Raw genomic sequence first — 19,009 nt, forward strand, 5'->3', positions numbered from 1 at the left:
TCTTCACAAAAGGAGGAGGAGGAGGTAAAGAAAGTCAGCAAGGAAGAGGTCTTTATCAAATGTATTAATAAGAGATCTTCCCAAAGTTGGGTGTGGTGGCACATGCCTGTCATCAGAGCAGTTTCAGGAGTCTGAAGTAAGGGGATCCAAGTTCCAGCTCAGCCCCAGGAACTTAATAACTTAGCAAGATACTAAAATAAAAAAGGGACTTGGGGGGCTGGGGATTTAGCTCAGGGGTGCAGCCATTTGCCTCGCAAATGCAAGGTCCTGAGTTTGATCCCGGTACCAAAAAAAAGGGGGACTGGGGATGTAATTCAATACATTGGCCACTGGTTCAATCCCCAGTACTACCCCCTCCCCTTAAAAATGATATTTTATCCAAGGGACGGATATGATCAAAGCTTAACAAAGCATTTTATTAAAATTAACATGTACTAATAAAAATACACTTAAAAGATACTTTATCACATTTCTGTGACTGGTACACAGAAACTCAGTCCAAAAAGTAATCGGCCACTACTTAGTTTCAAGATGGCACATGGAAACCCAAAATCCAAGTAAGACTGACATTGTGCCGAAGTGCATCAACAGAAGTGACAGGCAGTTACCATGAACAGCCAGCACCAATTTAGGCTGTCAGATCTTGTGACAGCTATGCCAGACAGGAAAGTGTTGCTCAAGTTTGTGATGAGGACACACCCTTTTCCTGATCACAAGTCCAAGATGTAACCTGGCATCTCTGCCCAGGTCACTCTCTCACCCAGTCCAGGCGAGCTTCTCAGAGGGTCCCCTTGGCACTGCATTCCAGGCACGTGTCATCTTTCTCACCATCTCTGATGTCTCTGTTGGTGTCCCAGACCTCTCCAAAGCCACACTGCCAACCCTCAACTTCATGCTTCTGAGACACAACTCCAAATGTAACAGAGATTCCCTCCTCAATGTGCTTGTCATCATGTCACTGAAATGCTCCTCATCACTGAAATTATCTATAGTTTAAAGGTGGAGGAAGGCATGGTGATACATGCCGATAGTCCCAGCACTGGGAAGGATGAGGCAGGAGGATCATGAACTCAAGGCCAGCTTGAGATGCATAGTGAATTAGACGCTGGCCTGGACACAAAGTGAGATTTTGTTCCCCTAGGCCTAATCTTGTAGTCAACACGAACTCTTCATGCACAGTTTCAGTAATATTTAAGTGGATCCATTTTCCAAGAAGCTAGAGCCTCTTTAAAAGCAGCTTGATCGCTTCTCGGCCTTTTGGCTAAGATCAAGTGTAAAAGCAGCTTGAAAGTTCTAATGTCCCTGTGATTTCTTGCATCTCTCTTACAGTTAGTCACACAGTGGCTAGAACTGGGGTCCTCCCCAGCCTGAAATCCTAACAGAACAACAGGAGCGAGGCTGACACACCACTGCTCGTCTCCATCTCCCATGCAGCACACACGCTGTCGGAGTGAGGATCTCAGGGGTCACCCTCCTCCAGCCCTTTGGAGAACTGCCTGCCATGGCCCCGTGGAGCTGGGCCCTCTGGAGTTCACATACCAGCAATCAGGTCTGTCTGTGGCGGGGCTGGTGGGTCTGCTCCTGCCCTTTCTCCACTAGGCCTCAAACTGACCTGACAGTTTCTCCAGAGACACCACGGTCACACGGGTCCTGGGCTCTGAATGCCCCTGCGCTCCCAAGGGCCTTGGGTTCTGGGGGCTCAACTCTCTGCAGTTGCCGTCTTCAGTTCCTGTGCCTTCATCTGTGCTCCATGGATGAAGTCTGATAGGACAGTGTGTCGGGCACTAGGGGCTTGGAGCTTCAGCTTTACCTCATCCTGCCTCTTCCTGTCTGCTGGGAAGGGTTTTCAGGCACCCACTCTTCATGCCCTTGTACCCAGGTGGCCCGCTGTATACCCCTTCACTCCTACTACCGACGTCACCCTACCCATGAGGTGTCAGTGGGGTCATATTGAAGCAGGCCGAAGCGTGGTGCAGGTAGGGTCAGGGCTGGGCTGTGTCTCCAGTGTCCTGAGCAGAGACGTGGTGACAGCATCCTTACCCCGTGACTCAGTGGGCCTTTTTGTCCACTGGGATCTATGTGGTGCAGTGCAGAGCTTGTACCACCTGGCAGTTCCCGGTCCTCTGTAGGGAGCAGTGGTAAGCCTGTGAAAAGGGGAGACAGACTTCTTCGCCCCAGCCAGCACATCCTCAGTTAGCCCTGGGCCCTGCAAACTGTGCAGCTCACTCTGACTGCTGGTTGTTAAACCCAAGGAGATGCTCACCTACACATCCTCGGGGCTTCTTCACACCTGCTTGAAGGTCTCGAGAGAGGAAGGGAAGAAGGAAAACTAGCCTAGCTCAGGAAGCTGTCTAAGGGTCTGCTCTTCCTAGACCTCTCCTCACAGCACCCCCATCCCATGACAAGTCTGTGACCCGCTCAGGTTCTAAGTACAGTCAATGTTTGCTGATGAGCAGTGGTGGTGGAGCCGGGTGGTCACAGGGCTGGAGCAGACTCCACTTTTCTCTTGCCCTTCCGCTTGCCTTGGAGACACCAACTCCTCTGCTTCCCCAGCCGGAAGGCTTCACGCCAAGAAACAGTTCATGAAAGGGTAGCCACCTAGGAAATGACTTGGGACCTGGAACAGGGCCCGGCTGTTACTTACTGTGTCCTCCCCCACCCATCAGTGAACTCAGATGTGGCCTGAGGAGCGCTTTAACGAAGTGCCAGAGGGGTCCGGAAGTGAAAGGAACAGCTGACACCTTCTAAGTCACACACACACACACACACACACACACACACACACACACACACAAATGGGCTGCAAATGGAAAAACAAAGCTCTGTTGAGAAAAATGCAAGCAAGGATGTTTCGGAAATCACTCAGCTTTTAGTGGGGAGAAAAGACCCAGCTCGTCCTGGGTAGCATGTAGGGTGGGCTGGAGGGAGCAGGGGAGAGGTGGTGAGGGTGGACATTTGTGGTGTGGGGCCTGTGAACAGTGTATGCCACCTCCCCAACTCGATCAGAGGGACCCAGAAATCAGGGTAACTGAGAGAGTGGGAGAAAGAGGGGAATCGCACCAGCCCTGTCTTCTCCACGGGAAGAGCTTTCCTTACCAAGCGGGAACTCTGTAAATGCTTAGGCAGCTTCCAAAGCATCAGCACTGCTGAGGAGGAGGAGGATGGAATCACAAGGGAAGTGGTCATTGGTTTTTACTCTGTAGGGAGCTGTGTGAGACTTTTCTCATGTTATCTCATTTTACTTTTGCCATGAATCTATCTCCTTTTCCCATGGAGCAAACGAATCTCAGAGGAGCAACCAGGAAAAGTGATAGGAGACCTGGGGCCTGGTTAGTCTGAACCCAAAGCCCATCTCTCCCCCACTGTAATGTAACCTCTGGCTTACTTCACAATGAAATATACTAAGATACAACCAGCTATTGTTTGTCGACCACTCACCATACACTAAGTGCTTAGTATACGGCATCTCACCACATCAACCTTACGAAGTAGGCAGCACAACTGCAACTAGGTTACTGCTAAGAAATGGAGGCTCGGAGGAGTTAAATAACAAGCCTCAAGCCACATATCCAAGAAGCGTTCCAGCTAGGATTGGAATCCAGCCCTACCTGGCAGAAGAGTCAGTGCTTTCAGCTATGGTGCTATGTCCTGCTCTGGAACAGTTTCTTGTGTCCTTGCCCACAAGGGGAAATAGATGGGTTCCACTTGCACTTCAGAGCTGATGTTCAGCAGCAACCCCAGCAATGTAACTAGGTTCTACCACAAGAGTTCCATTCCCTAGGTTATTTCTGCTGCCCAGCCTGCTACCAGCTTCTCACTTTCCAGAAGTGCTTTTCCAGCTCCTTCCCCTGCACTTAACCACATGCAGGGCCTGGCCAGTGGAACACCTGGTTCCCAGGTATGTCGCATTCCCAAATGAGACGCTCTTTCCTACCCCAGAGGGGTTGAGAACGGAGCTGCTCTGCCTACTGAGAACTCCTGTTTCCAGTTCCACTCCGGCACTGTGTTTCCAGAGATGTCGCTGTCTTCCAGAGTTCCTGTTATTGGCAAAAACTCCATGGTGGAGAGCATGGTCATCTCCATTTGTCCCTCTGTGATTCTGAAAGGCAGCCACCATCTCTAAGGATGTCTGCACTTCCTGTGAACCTGGCTGGCTTCCTAGATGAGCCATAAAGAGCCTCACAAGCATAATTCACCCCCAGGCCCAGAGAGTTCCTAATAAAGCAGTCCCAGTGTGGGTGGGTACGATGAGACCAGAGAGAAATTCCCAAGGGACTTCAAAAGTCAGAAACTTGATATTTATGCTAATTCTTCACTTAGCACCACTTCAGTGACAGTGATAAAGGTGAATGTAAAAGAAATTATCTTACAAGCAAACAAAAACAGCCCACATCTGACTTGCTAGATACCCCCGCCCAAAAAAAAATCCAAAAATAACCCTGAAACTCCTGAGTCCTTTATGCAAGAGATGCTCTTAGGGGATTTTAACATTTCCAGCAAAATCCAAGAGACTTTTGTGCTGTGGCCACATGACCCAGGTAGATCTTTGCTCTATCTTTTACTGTGATCTTAGACAAAGAACTCCCTCCTCTGACCCCCAGTGGTAGCATCTGTAGGATAAAACAGCAGAATCATCCTCACAGTTGTCAAGAATACATGAGTGAGTGCAGGAAATATGCATAGTCTTCTCAGACCTGAACATGCTTCAGACTCATGGAAGCTCTTTAAATCCCACACTTCTGGGCCCCAGCCCCCAACATTCCACACTCAGTTGGTCTAATGCAGGCCCTTGGAATGTGCCTGACTCGTTCCCACGTGACGCTGAAGCTGCTGGGCCAGGAACCCCACTTTGAGAACCACTGGCTCGGACCAGGGCCTGGCATGAGTACTGGAAAATGTCGGTGGCTATTACTCCTCCTGTTGTTGTCTTCTTTATGACTCTTAAGAAGACTCACAGGAAGCTTCTCTGTTGCTTTCCATGTTGAACACAAATGCCCAGCACAATCTTTACTTCTCATGGCCACTGAATGGCTGAATGCTTCCACTTATTTTAATAGCACAGTTCCAGGATTTTCCCAAGCCTTCCTGGACTCCCACTTAGTGCCCTGGACCTAGCTCTTACCATTCCTTGCCTGATCTACAAAAAAAAAAAAAAAAAATCACCCAATTCCATACATAATATGTTGCTTAAAGTACGCACACATGTGAGACAACACACTTACATGATATAGGAAGAATTCTGTTTCCAGAGCTCAAAAGGATTATAAAACCCCTAATTACACCTCATCTTCAGAGCTCATCTTTGGGTGATATATTTTCAGCGTTTTGTGCCTATCTGTTCCTTTCTTTCAGAAGTGAATGTCTAAGTCCAGTAGGGTTCCAGATTTTCTATTTCAGCACGCCTATTGATTTTCATCTTTATCTCAAATATATTAAGGTCTGTGGTTGTCAATTGCAAGACTCATTTTTCTATTCAGCTTCATAGTGTGAGAAAAGTATAATAAAAAAAATATTGAAATAATTGCACAAAATTCCAGTCATGGTAGAGGAGAGTGAGCATGCAAAGCTGCTAAAAGATAATGGCCGGCGGGTGGGCAGCCCTTCAGGAAGAGTGTGAGCCCCCTAGGGACACATCCCACAGCCTCCAGCTGGCTCAGCCCCCTCCTTCCTCTGAGTGCTCACCAGATCTTCTAGACACACCCTCCTTATTTTACAATCTCCACTTGCCTGTTTTCAAGTACTGGCCAAATCCATCGTGCCAATCCTCGCCCTGTCCCTGTCCGTGCCCCTGTCCCTTGCCTTCTCACCAAAGCCTAGCTCTGTGAGTGCAACACCCCTGTGTATACTGGTCTCAATTTTGCCTTCAAAGCAGAGTATATATGGCGCTCCCCATATTCCCTGCTGACCACCAAATTCTCTCTTTTTTTCCCATTTTGGGAATACTGCTCATTATAGAAGCTTCTGAACTGATCAAAGTAGAGCCAAGACCTTCCTCCTCTATTCAATTTGAAGTTGGAACTCGCAAAAGTTATTTCCACCCTCTCTTCTCTCTCCATCCCACTTGCCCCTGCATTCTTAACAAGTCCTATCTGCGTCCCTACAATGTGTATTTATTTATCGCGGGCCTGTTTGTAAGTCTGCCATCCATTCAGATCCCCAGTTAATGCTATACTTGTGTTACCCATGTAGATGCAGGTATATCCCTGCACTGTCTTCAGTGTTAGCTCCACAGTGACCAGGACTCTCCACATGGGTCCACTCTGTCAGCTGCCCCCCATGGGCTATTAGTCCCAACTCCCTCCAGTGATGATCCAGAGAAACGTGGCCTCCTGGTACCCTTGCAAATAGAAGCATCGAATGGGGGAAAATATACACACACACGCACACACGTGCACACACATGTGTATGCAAACACACATACACACATGTACATGTCAAACCCTACCAGGCATGCATGACTCTTCCCAGCACTAACCCATTCAAAGCCATTGACTCCAGCCAAGTTTCTGTATCAAGCAAAACTCAAGTTCCAACAAAAGGAATGAAATGTTCTGGGTCTGGGGAAAGGCTTTTAACTAACCTTACAGCCTATAAATGTAGAATGTCAGGAATCTAAGTGCAGACCCTGCCTTCTCCAATATCCTGCACGGCCAAGATGTCCAACTAGGCAATAAAAGTGCAGAACATTTCATGTCATCAGTTTCAAAAAGTTATAAGGAACCAATTATCCCTCAGAGCTGTCACTAGGATATAGAGTTCCTCTTGGAGATCCCAATTTTCCCTCTGGGCACAATTCAAAACAGACAGAAGGCAAAGACAAAAAAAATCAATACTGGAAATATCAGAGATTTTTCTGGCCAGTGCCTCATGGAAGTCTACCCTGCCTTCTGCAGATCAAACAGCCTGTCTTCTCTGTGTGCAGACCCAAGATAAGCACCGTGTTCCTACCTGCTTTCCCCTGCCCTCGCCTCCAGGTAATTTTCATTAATCTCCACAGGGGAAATTCTTTCTGCACATCTTTCTTTAAAGCTGTAAAATGAACATGTTCACCTGCAAAAGCAGAACCATAGAGCTGGCTGCATTAGTGAACTCGGAGTTGGGGGGTGGGGTCCCAGAGCTGGTAGATCAGACTGCTAAATGCAGGTGCCTGGAGGTGGCCGCCCTGAGTCTCTTGCTCAGGAGCCCAGCACCCCAAAGGGCCCACTCTGTACCCTTCCTAGCACCTGCTCCCGGCTTCTGGGGCTACCCTTCCAATTCCTGGGTTCTGGTCATCTGTCCCCGTACCTTTCTCCCTCTCCTTGGCAGAGGGAGCAAACTTTCTGGAACCACATCTGCTTTTTCTTCCTGAGACTATGATTGGAATCCAGATGGGAAGCTAAACTTGCCTCTGTGGGCCTGGATTTCCCACGTGGTGTGGAGGTTTCTTCTGCAGAGCCAGGGGCTTCGGAACCAACTTCTTTTGAAGAAGTGCCTGAGGCCAGGCTTCCTACACCTGCAACCACCTTCTCAGTTGGGGCCACAGCCACGGCCGCCTACTCTCTTACACTCTTAGTGTGCTATTTTTCTTAAATCAAACCACTGTGTAAAACATATACATTAGACACTGAAGGTGAAATACCACATGGTTTCTCCAACATTAAAGATACAAACAATTAAATAGCAAAATATAAGTAGGATCACATTAAGAAACAGGGAAATCAATTCTAAAAATGGAAAAGAGAACAGGGAAAGGAAGGAGAGGGGAGGAGGGAGTGAAAATGATCCAGATTCAATAGGTATATTATCATTATCCCAAGTGAACGTCTGTATCCTCCACATATACCAACACATTATTTTTAAAATAAAATTGAAATAAAAATAAAAGTTAAAATATTGCTACATTGAAACATCAGTTGCCATGATTAGAATGTCAATGATCAACTCAATATCAGCAAAATAATGTTACAAAACCCTAACTAAATGTCCCTACCTGAAGACACCAAGTTTAAGGCCTGCTCCCTTAAATAAGGAAGACTTCTAAGTCCTGGAAAAGTGTGAAAGACAATGGCACAGTCCAACATGCTCTCTGGCGTGAACACAAGGGCTAAAGGAAAAGTAAAAACAGGCCACAGTTTCTGACCACAAGCTTCCATGTTATTTAATGCCATTGTATGTGTCACTTAAAACCATTTCAGGCACCTTTGGCGGCCAATCCCTGCCACTCTCCTAAGAATCTACTTACAGACAGTGGGGAACCAAAGATTTAAATGACAACATAAAGTTCCGCCCCTGCAAGAGTCTCAAAAACTTACATTCTGGTAACACTGTCTAGGAGAACCTTCTTTCCAGTCTAGCACCTCAAATAAGGAAAACCTCAGATTCTACATTATGAAAACCCGACCCCACCTCCACCCTTAGAGAGAGACTCGACATTTCAGCCAGCGGCTTCACTGATGATGCTCCTGATAAGAAATGACAAGTGGTTATTAGATTGTAAGTATCTGGCATGCTTTGTAAGCAGTATTAACCACCTCTGAAAACCTCAAGGCTCCCAAATCAACAAGTCCCCACCCAAACGCCCCTCCAACACCAAAAAAAGAAAAAACACAACTGACATTTAAAACCTGATTGAAACCACACAGAACGCTGTCTCTTTCAAAGGTCAAGGAGGAAGGCAACAGGGCCCAGCAGGTTTCTCCAGGACGGATTGAAAATCCACTTCTCTGGGGCTGGCTTTGAAATCAAGCAATAGAGACAGCAAGGGAAGAGAAGGAGGCCGAGAGTGGCCTTTGAGTCAAGAGCAACTAAAATGATTCACATTTGTGACTAATTATGTCTTTCTTCATCTTTATGCTTCTCTCTTCCTGGACAGAAGCTGTTTTCCATCCAGTGGAGACAGATGACCTGTGTGAATTCGAGGCTTCTGTTGGCTCTTGGTTTGTTCAGATTTTGAGGAGCTGTTTTCTGGTGTGTGTGTGTGTGTGTGTGTGTGTGTCCCTGCGTGTGTGCCTGCATGTGCATGTGTGTTCACACAAGCATTTTAACCCACTGACTTTTGTCATTCTTTTAAAATACACATGAAACTTTACACTTCCTGAATCTTGGAAAGAAAACTAGTAAGAGGATGCCCGTGGTGTTTTTAAACTGAAAATCTCTTTAAAGTGTCTTAAATACATGCTCTACTCGGACACAAAATCATATCGCCAATCTGAAACCAAGACCTGATACATTTTTATATTTGCCATTAAAAGGGATGGATTACACCGTGGACTAGCATGAGGGCACCCACATAAATTTAATAATACCATTATTCTCTCTTACTCTGCTAGTCACTAAGCACTTTATAAACAACTTTGTCCTCACAACAGCCCTCTAAAGCTAGGTCCTTTTGCCCTTGTTTAACACAGGAATAAAGCGACTTGTTCAGGGTGACACAACTCATAAATGGCTGTGCTGGGCACTGACCCCAAATAGGTCCACCTCGAAGGTCCATGATCCTGACCACTACCTATGCTGTTGATGAACAGTAGGGGTGTTATTTCCTGTATGCCATACAGCACACCTATAAGATAAGCTGTGTTTCCAGTCCTTGTAAGATAAGCTGAGTTTTTATTCCCATTGTATAGATGAGGAGACTGAGGCACAGGGAGTGGAGGCAGCGTGCCCAAGACCTCTCAACAAATGAGCAGGAAGTGGGAGCTCAAATTTCACTGAAATGTCACCCAGTGAGTTAGCTACTCATGGGTCATCCAACACCTCCCCAAGTGCCTCTCATTAGACTTAGGAAAGCGGCTTGTGCCTGTGGACTGGTGTCCTCTACGTGGAAACCTGGAACTCATTAGCCCCAAGACAATAGCGTGTAAGCAGGCGGGATGTGACACTGTCCAATCCAATTCTATCTTTGACAGAAAAGACCAGGGGGCTTCATGACAAGAAATAACCAGGTGACAGGCACATTGCTTACAGCAATTAAATACCATGGCAGCAGGGGTGGGGGGACCTCAGAGAGCAGTTCTCCAAGTGTGGCATCTCTCAGGCTCAGGTGAGGGATCCTCAAGGTCAAAACCATTTCTCAGTTGTACTGAGCTGCTTTGTCTTTCTCTCCCTTCTCTCTGCCCACACAGTAGAGTATACCCAAGACTAAGGGGCGTGCGAAGCCAGAACACACTGAACACGGAGCAGACAGGAGCATCCAGCTCTCTTCTATGCGCAGAGGTTTGCAAACAACACCTAAGATGATGCCGCTCCTCCTACGACTTCTTTTTATTCTGAAAAAGCTGTTTTTCAAAAAAGTGTTCTTTATGCCTCTATGAAACAGGATTATTATTTAAATGAATTATGACATATTTAAAGCTTCTTGGACTTAATTTTTTTGGGTACCGGGGATCAAACTCAGGACCTTACACTTGTGAGGCAGGTGTGGTGCCACTGAGGTAAATCGCCGGCCCCTCTTGGAGTTAATCTCTAGTACTATGGTAATAGTAGATGACATAACCCAAATAGGCAACAATTTTTAAGAAAAGAAAGGGATCCTGACACCACGAACCCAAAAACTTCTCATGGGACTGTCATCTCTTCTCTCCACAGAGCCGCACTCACCTGGCCCCCTCTGTAACAGCCACTGCCCCTCTGTAGTGCTACTTAGCACTAGAGACTCAGCAGGTGTCACTGTGGGGGCTGAAGGGCCATCCTGTGTGAGTCTCGCCTCCCCTTGGGTACAAAGACCCAGGTGTATGAAATGACAGATGCTTAGCCCCAGCCCGCTTACCTGGAAATAGTCTGTGATAAATGATCCAAGTTCACTCTTCAGCAGCCGCCTGGGGAGAGAGAAACACTGTCAGACAGTCCTCGGTGGTTCAGCCGGAGGTGACCAGTGCCCAGTACAGGATAGGACAATGGCAACATACTTAGCAGCAGCACAGGGACTGGGGCCAGGCCTAAGGAGGGAGCTTGCTTTCCTAGACCCTGGTAATACTTCCACCCCCAGTGTCATCAGGGCAGAAGAAATCCTAGGAGATGTGTTGCTTAAGTCACCCTGCAAATGTGGCCCACCTGATTAGGACAGCGACAGGAAATTCTAATCTGACACAGTTGGCTGAGGCAGGCCAGCGCACCTGGTTTTGTGTAAAGCAAAATCAAAACAAATAAGCAAAAAAAAAAAAAAAAAAAAAAAAAAAAAAAAAAAAAAAAAAAAAAAAAAAAAAAAAGAGACTATTACTGTACAATTTTCTACATTTACAAAGCACTTCATATCTTTAAAGTGCATTTTCCATACACTCTCCAACCAAGGATGTAAACTGTCTCTGTGTGAGGGTACAACTAGCACTCCTTCTAGGCAGATAAATCAAGGACCCCAGAAGTTCCCCCAAATAAGTAGTGGCAGAGTCAAGAACTGAACCCAGACCTTTCACAACTTCAATATCCTTTCCCATGCCCCACCCCATCTCCACTCCAAACCCATCACAGAAACCCAGACTTGAAACTGAACTTGGTGTCACTGTGTAGGTGATACCACCACCTGTCCTGGGCAGACTGAGGCAGGGGCAGAGGGGACCACCGCAGCAAGAACAGAGAGGTTCTATTTCCCCAGGCAACAGACATTTGCTGAGAAGTCAAATGGGATCCCAGCACAGGAGCAAAAAGGTGAACAGGACAGACAAGGTCTCTGCTGTCTGCTGTTGATAGGGCATGTTACTAAAAAAAAATTCTCATAAAGTAATTTCAGAGTCTTAAGTGCTAAAGATAATAAATTTAAAAATAGGAATTATGGCCCTCAAATCTCTTATCCCTATGACAGACTTGGATCATTCCTACTGCTCCATTTTTCATTTGATCCCGACAAGGGAGCTAAAAACAAGAAGAATTGGCTCTTGAGAGCCAATGAGCTCCCTGAAGGAGGGCAAACTCTTCGTAACTTCGTAACTTCAAATGACACTGTTCATTGCACCAAGTATGGTTTTCAAGGAGCTAACGCTAACGCTTCGGACAACCTTTGCGGAGTATTAACTTCCCCCAAAACGTGCTCATCCATGCTCACTCTTGACGGATAAACAGGAGGTTGCAGGAAGATAGTGTTAACACAGAGAAAGAAAAAGAGAGAAACACTCATGATCTAAATATGATGTTTCTTCCAAAAACAGCCCTGGAAAGCTGCCAATACACATTGAACAAGGAAAAACAGCTTCCCTTTCCAAAAGCAGAAAATATAGCAGGTGGTGGATGCTTCATTTTGAGATTCAACTTCTGCCAACACATGCCAGCAATTTCCCAGATGTGGGCATCTGGTCAGTGATGGGGAGACTTCATCGAAAGTCACTGGGCTGAGAGCAGTTGGCCAAGGCCAGGAGCATCTCTGGGATGTAGCACGGTAACCAAGTGAGCAGCCCTCCGTGGACTGAGGCTTTGAAACAGGAACAGGAAAGAAGTCTGCTTCTGACAACAACAGAAGAAACACCTCCAACACTGGGATGTCTCAGAAGTACAGGTGAAGAAGCCCCAGCTCGTGAGAAAGTAGAAAAACAAGTCCTAGAAATGATTTTTGGGGCGGAGCTCCCAAAACTTATCTTGGGTATGTCCCTAGGATGCTGAAGGACTAATGTAATTCTAGTATCAAATACTACACTGTGGAATTGGTGCCCTGAGGAACCCAGGCTTGGGAAACATTATGCTCCTAGAGATGCTACATGTGTGATGGAGAGAAAAAGAGGTTGGGGAAGGAGAGTCTTTCAAGATCAAAAATGAGGGGCATTTCTTGGAGTAACAAGAAGAGACTGATGCTGGTGTGATAATGGTGACACAGGGCTGGACTGGTTAAGTGAGTGACGACCATCCTGGGACATTCACAGTGGCACTCAGGGAGCACCATGCTGCTGGCCAATGGAGGAATCCAACAGATCTCCTCCCTCTCCACCAGGGAGGACCCAGGGGGCAGTACCCTACAGTGAGGGTAAAGGCCAGGACTGCAGCAAGCCACAGCGTGACAGGAAGGCAGATAATTAGGTGAAATCAGCTGCAAAAGGGAAGAAGCTAAGGATAAGCTAACCGGAGACTCCTTGCCAACGGTGGAGACAAAGATTTAGCAGAAGGACTGGAGCTAGAAGCTGTCGCATCTGGGATGTTGAGCGAGTGAGGGGTAAGGATAAAGAATGTGAAGAGGTGACATTTGGGAGGAACCAGACACAACATTGGGAACCTGCTTTATATATTTAAATGAAACGGCCTCTAACCAGGTTCAGCAGGAGAACCACGTACTTGCCTTTAGCAAATCCCGAGTTCCATAGGTATTGTACCCTCCAGTAAGTATCATGATATACAATTATCTGAACAGAAACAACTCACTTGATCATTTAAATCAAGATTCTTTTGTCCAGTAAATTGTACTGCCCTGTCCTTTACAAAAGTATATCTTATTTCTGTCTGAGCATGTTGTTAAACACACAGTCACTGCAGCAAAATATAGGAGTTAATAAATGTACTGTGCTAATTTAAAAACGATCATTCATCCCTACCACAGAAATAAATCTACGCAATCATAAAAAGAAGTGAAGTACTGTGAGTGATCATATGGAAACACCTGTTATATTAAGTAAAAAATAAAAATAAAAAATCAAGATGCAGAATAGTGTGCATAACAGGATACCTTATAAAAAGAACAACACCTCTTTTAATTTATATAATGACCACAAATTCATCCATCAGCTCTGCTCTTGTAACTTGCTGTTCAAGTCTGAATGAGCTGTATGATTAGGTTTTCAGTAGGCTCTTTGAACTCGGCTATATGCCAACTTGACTTTTAAATACACAAAAAAATACAGGCACTTTTCAAAAAATCACATATAAAATACTGAGTTGCGATCCTTCTCTCCATTCTCCTAAGTGAGGGAGTGGAGAAGGATGATGATGTTGCTGGCGCTAAGGTAACACAGCCCTTTAGCAAACTGTAAACCCTGAAGTTAGAGGAAAACATAATACCACATCATCAGCTGCCTCTTCTTAATCCACAAGGAAGCTGACCCCAGACACAGGTGTCTTGTGGAGTGCGTGGAGCCCGAAGGCAGCAGCCTGGCTCTGGATCCCAATAGCTGCTGCCTAGCTGTTGTTAGCACCAACCTGAGCACGTCCGTGCATGCGTCCTTTCTGTTCCTATTTTCTCAACTAGAACGTAAGGATCACGTCACAGAATGATTGCGAGGGTGACCTGAGTTCATCCTCACAAAATTCCCACAACGCTGCAAGACTTGGCAAGTGTTGGCAAGCAGGGTTCTACCTAGTATGTGGGACTTCAAAGCCCTCACCCCCAAGGACTCCAACTTCTCTCCCAAGCATCTTCCTACAAGGACAGCCAGACTTACATTGCCTAAACCTGGGAGTAAGGATCCCCTGGGAAACTCGGGAAGCAGGCAGGATGTTAGAGCCAGGCCACCCCCCTTCAAAGGGCTAAAGGTGGAGAGGTCGAGACTGGGGGTGTGGAGAACAGGGTTGTCGGAACTGGAAGCTGACTTGAAAGCAACTTGGTCCAAGTCCCACCCATTCAGTTTGTTTCCCTTACTGGACTTTCACACCCGTCTTCATTTGAAAACAGAACGGTGTTGCTAACAGTTGACCCCACCACAAGCCACTGAGCTAGACAGAGAAGGAAGCTAGGGAGCCGAGAGCAACAGGAAGGGAACGTTTATGTGAGACCCAACCAAAAAGGGAAACGGCATGAAGTTCAGCAGAAGCCAAAGGAGCCACAATAGGGAAAAAAGGGGAACGAGTCACTGGTCTTTATTATCTCCGCCTTTCTCCCTCCCAGGCTGACCAGCTGAGACACCACCAGAGTAGGCAGGATTTCCTGAGTACACAGACCATGACCTCATGCCTCATTGTCTTGTCAACACTACTTCCACGCCTGTGGGACTGAAGGTAAAGGTGACCCCCTCCAAGGCCGGATGCCAGCCAGTGGACGGCAGGCACAGCTGGGAAACACAGCAGTGACTCAGAGGAGCCATCTCAGACACGAGCCATGCAGGGAAAGACCCAGGGCAGCGAAACCACCGTGCTGTTCCCACTTCTCCTCCCCGGGGAGGTTAAAGATGAAAAGGCCTCTCAGGGGTTGGTGCTACGGTTCAGCAACATCAGTCGTTAAGCACAAGGTGTGATTCAAAAATACAGCGAATGTTCACATTTGTTAAAGTTTAATCACACCCTCTTCCCATCATTGTTGCCACTTGCTGAAGCACTTCTGGATGTCCTCTTTCGTGAGTGTCTTTTTACTTGTGCTTTTTACTGGTGCATGTGTGGTGAGTGTTCTTAACCAAACCATTTATCTTTCATGGTCAGTTTGACTCTGGAAAAGAGCCAGAAGTCACAGAGGGTCACAGCTGGTGAATGAGGTGGACGAGAACACACTGTCATGTTTTTACCAGCCTGCCTTTCTGTGGGATGGCACTGGGCAGCCGCATTCACCGTATTTCGGAGCACACCTCATAAAGACACTCCAGATACAGGACGTCGGGAACTGTTCGGGAAGTGGCAGGAACAGTGGGACAAGTGTGCTCAAAACAAGGGGGATATTCCGAGGGGGATTAGAGGCAATGTGTCTTTTACTATAGTATATGGCTTAATTAAAACATTCACTGTATTTTGATCACGCCTTGTATATTTGATGATCAGGCTTTGCTGTTCGTTCCCCCAAGTATCTAGGTCCCTTTGCAGGTTCCACTCAGAAACCTCAAGACCCAGGAACAGCAGATGGGACTCCATGACCCTGTGTCCAACCGTACACTGGGCAGTGACCGTCCAGCCCGGCTGCTGCATTCCCTGAAGATCCCTCACTTGCTTCTGTGACAGGACCTGGCTCTGGGTGGCAGCATCTCTTATAAAGCCACACATAGAAATGCCCCTTTCCTCCTCTGCCCCATCCCCCTGGGACTCATCAGAGATGATGTCCCCGACTCTGTGGCAATGCTAACAATCCCACCTCTCTGGCTGTCTGCACCTCCGGGGGTGGCAGCTGGGACAGCAAGAAGCAAGGAGACAACAAAGGGTCAGGTTCCACGGCCTGTACTCCTCTGGGGTCTCCAGGAGCCTCCCAAGCAGGCTTTTACATGCACTTCCCAGACAAGGATGCTCAGAGCAATTCAATGTTTGTGGGCCCCACAGACATTAGGCAGTGGTGCCCTTTGCCCACAGGGATAGGTAGAAAGACATGTGGGAAGGAGGTACGGATCCTCTAAAGGCCAGACCAGGCCCCAGCTTCCCCAGCCAGTTCCATGCAAGACTGTGGGTCTGCCCTGGCCAGATCTGAACTTTCCAGAGAGGCTGGAAATCTGGAATTTTGGGGGAGATGTCCAGATTTCAAAATAACATTCAAACCAAGCCCGGCAGAGGTCAGCTCCGTGGAGTTTCCGATTGCCACTCCCTCTAATTGCCTCCCTGCCTCCTAAAGCAATTCTGTTTCTAACCACAGCAGGCGCGAGGTGCCAGCACAAGACCAGGCAGAGCCATCTGGACCCACAAGACAGACCTCACTTAATTCCTCTCAAATTAGGGTCCCCAGAAGGCAGTATCAGTGTCTCCACTTACCTCGTGATCTATTAGTGAGTCTCTACCTGGATGCACCAGACCCTATTTGGACAAGCCCAGGCCTGCATAGCCTACAGCACAGGAAGCCTGGGTTCAAATCCCAGTTCAGGCACTCAGTAGCCGGGTAACTCCTGGTGAGCTATCCCATCTCCGTGGGCCTCTCCTTCCTCACTTGAAAAACAGTGCCTGTCCCGTAGGGGTGTGGGGAGTCATACAGGAGTTAGCGTACACAAAGCAGGAAGGAGAGTCTGGCACACACCACACAATAAGCAAGTGACTTCATGGAATCACAGCTCAGACTGGTCCCCTCGGCCAGGCTGTGGGCCGGAGCCAGGCTCCTCTTCTTCCTTTCTGCCCTCAACTCTGCTGCCAGCTGAGCTACCCACTGCAGTGGACAGACTCTTACGCGAGACAGAAAAAAACACTAAGGTGGATTTCCCTCGGGGTTTGAGCAGCCAACTGACTCAGAAGGAAGACGCTTCCCCTCAGACTGTCAGAGATCAAGCACGATTCTTGGAACCTCCCATTGCCTTGAAAAATCTCTGGGGTTTCCTTCACACCACCTCTTCCTGCCCGAAGAGCAGGAGTGGGGTGGTTGGAGAAAGAAGGAAAATATGCGTTTCCTGCCTCAGGCCAGCTTCAGATAACTCATCTCTGGCTCCCGGAAACCTCATCTCTGAGCACTTATTTCTGCAGAGGAAAAGTCCTCTCAGGAAGTGGGGGGCATGCAGTGAATGGAGGCAGACAGTTCCATCCTCAGCTGCTCTTTCTACTGGATTCCTGCCTCAGGTATCATCTTCTCTGAAATCTAATGAGGTGCCCATCCTCCACACACCCCAATTCTGCCAGCACCCCGCTTAAAAGATCACCCCACTTAGCACTACCTACTCAGCTCCCTCTCTCACCCCTTGTAAGCACCTCAAGAGCAAGAACCATCTCATCTACCTCAGTGGTTGCCCCAAAGCACAGACCAGGAATGAATGTGGCAGAGCCCAATGTACACACTCTACAAATGAGTAACAGAAGCAATGAGTCCTCCTTCTGCACACCCCCAGTCAAAAAGTGAAAGCCTGCTTAAAAATCTACTTGCGTTGGTTTTTACTAGAGCCGGTAGACATAAATCTTGCTTTCCCCACACTTTTCTCCTCGTCTCCCAGGTCAGCTGCAGAGGGGACTACTGAACAAGGGTGTGTGCTGTGTCAGAGCCCTGAAGGCTCAGGAAAGCTGGACCTCTAAGCAGATTGGCCCCACAGCCGAGATGCAGCCCCATCAGAGCTATGATTGGAGTAGGCACTGAAAACCACAAGTGTGCCCCACGGAGAGTGCCCAGGATCAGCTCAAGCTGGGGCAGATGGACATTCAGATTGTGATGGCTATCAATTTAGTCAGAATATGTCCATTCTGAAAGGTCACTGCCTTGACTTTGGGGATATGACATCATGCGAGCCCTTCCTGCTAAGGCAGTTCCAATAGAAACTGTTCTCATTTACAGTTCTCATAACAGATCATGTGCCTTACCTTTTATTAATGGAAAACCGGCCACTATACTGAGGTGTGACATTTCTGATGGATTTATTCTGTGTGTGTGTGTGTGTGTGTGTGTGTGTGTGTGTGAGTGCGTGTGTGTGTGTGTGTGTGGTACCAGGGATCGAACTCCAGTCCTTGCGCTTGTGAGGCAGGCGGCAGAACCACTGAGCTACATCCCAGGCTCCATGACGGATTTATTCTTAAAGCGTGGAAACACTTGTCCCACATTCAATATCGTGTTTTCAGAACATAACCATCCTCAGTCTAAAACTTTTACCCAGGTCACGTGGTTAAACCAATCTTGAGGCCCAGGCTCTGAATCCACAAGGTGCTCCCTTAATGTTCCACTGACCTCGGATAAATAGTAGTAGAACTCACGATTGACTGAGAAGTGAGCTTGGAACAACTTAGCCTTTGCTCCTTCTACATCTTCTTTCTGACGTTCCCACTACCTTGGGCCCTCCACCCTCATGCCTCAGCCCTGGCAAATACATGGATCTGTTCTGCAAGTGAGTCTTGCAAAAGGGAAAAGGTAAGGAAGCATGTGTTAGCTATGGCAGAGAGCAACATGTCCATTTCAGCTTTTTAGATCCTGACAGGACAGCTGTGTTCATGTCCACAGAGGCGCCTGCAGATGTGGGGCACATGTAGCCCGGCTTCTTTCATGCATTTTGAGACATCAGGTCACCTACATGCCAGGCACATGCTTCATGCCCCCAGGCTTGCTCTGGGTCTCTGCACTGAGGTGAAAGCCTGCCTCCACTCGAGCCACTCTGCCAAAGAAGACCAGAGGATGGAACCATACAGACAGCAGGGGCACAAGCTCTGGGTTCTGAAAGCCTCAGCACACACCTGAGCAGAGAGCTTCAAACCCTGACCGTCAGAGGGTCCCACCACGCAAAGCTGAGAGGGCATCCAGGGTGTCCCAACTGGAGGG

At 47.6% G+C, this 19,009-nt stretch overlaps 1 protein-coding gene across 9 annotated transcripts in view; it reads right to left on the reverse strand.

Moving 5' to 3' along the window:
- Prr5l (proline rich 5 like) overlaps positions 1 to 19,009 on the reverse strand; it is a 144,788-nt gene that overhangs the window by 25,910 nt on the left and 99,869 nt on the right. For 7 of the 9 annotated variants that reach the window (XM_033756538.1, XM_033756539.1, XM_033756543.1 and 4 more), the window contains one exon: positions 10,748 to 10,796. In XM_033756538.1, the coding sequence (XP_033612429.1) occupies positions 10,748 to 10,796 (49 nt within the window). Of the gene's footprint in view, positions 1 to 2,040; positions 3,880 to 6,948; positions 8,862 to 10,747; positions 10,797 to 19,009 lie in introns of those variants that run through there. The other 2 variants (XM_010612561.2, XM_010612560.3) reach the window with 2 other exon arrangements.

The sequence above is a fragment of the Fukomys damarensis genome, unplaced genomic scaffold, assembly GCF_012274545.1.
Source record: "Fukomys damarensis isolate Sample0158 unplaced genomic scaffold, DMR_v1.0_HiC HiC_scaffold_27, whole genome shotgun sequence".
NCBI lineage: Eukaryota > Metazoa > Chordata > Mammalia > Rodentia > Bathyergidae > Fukomys > Fukomys damarensis.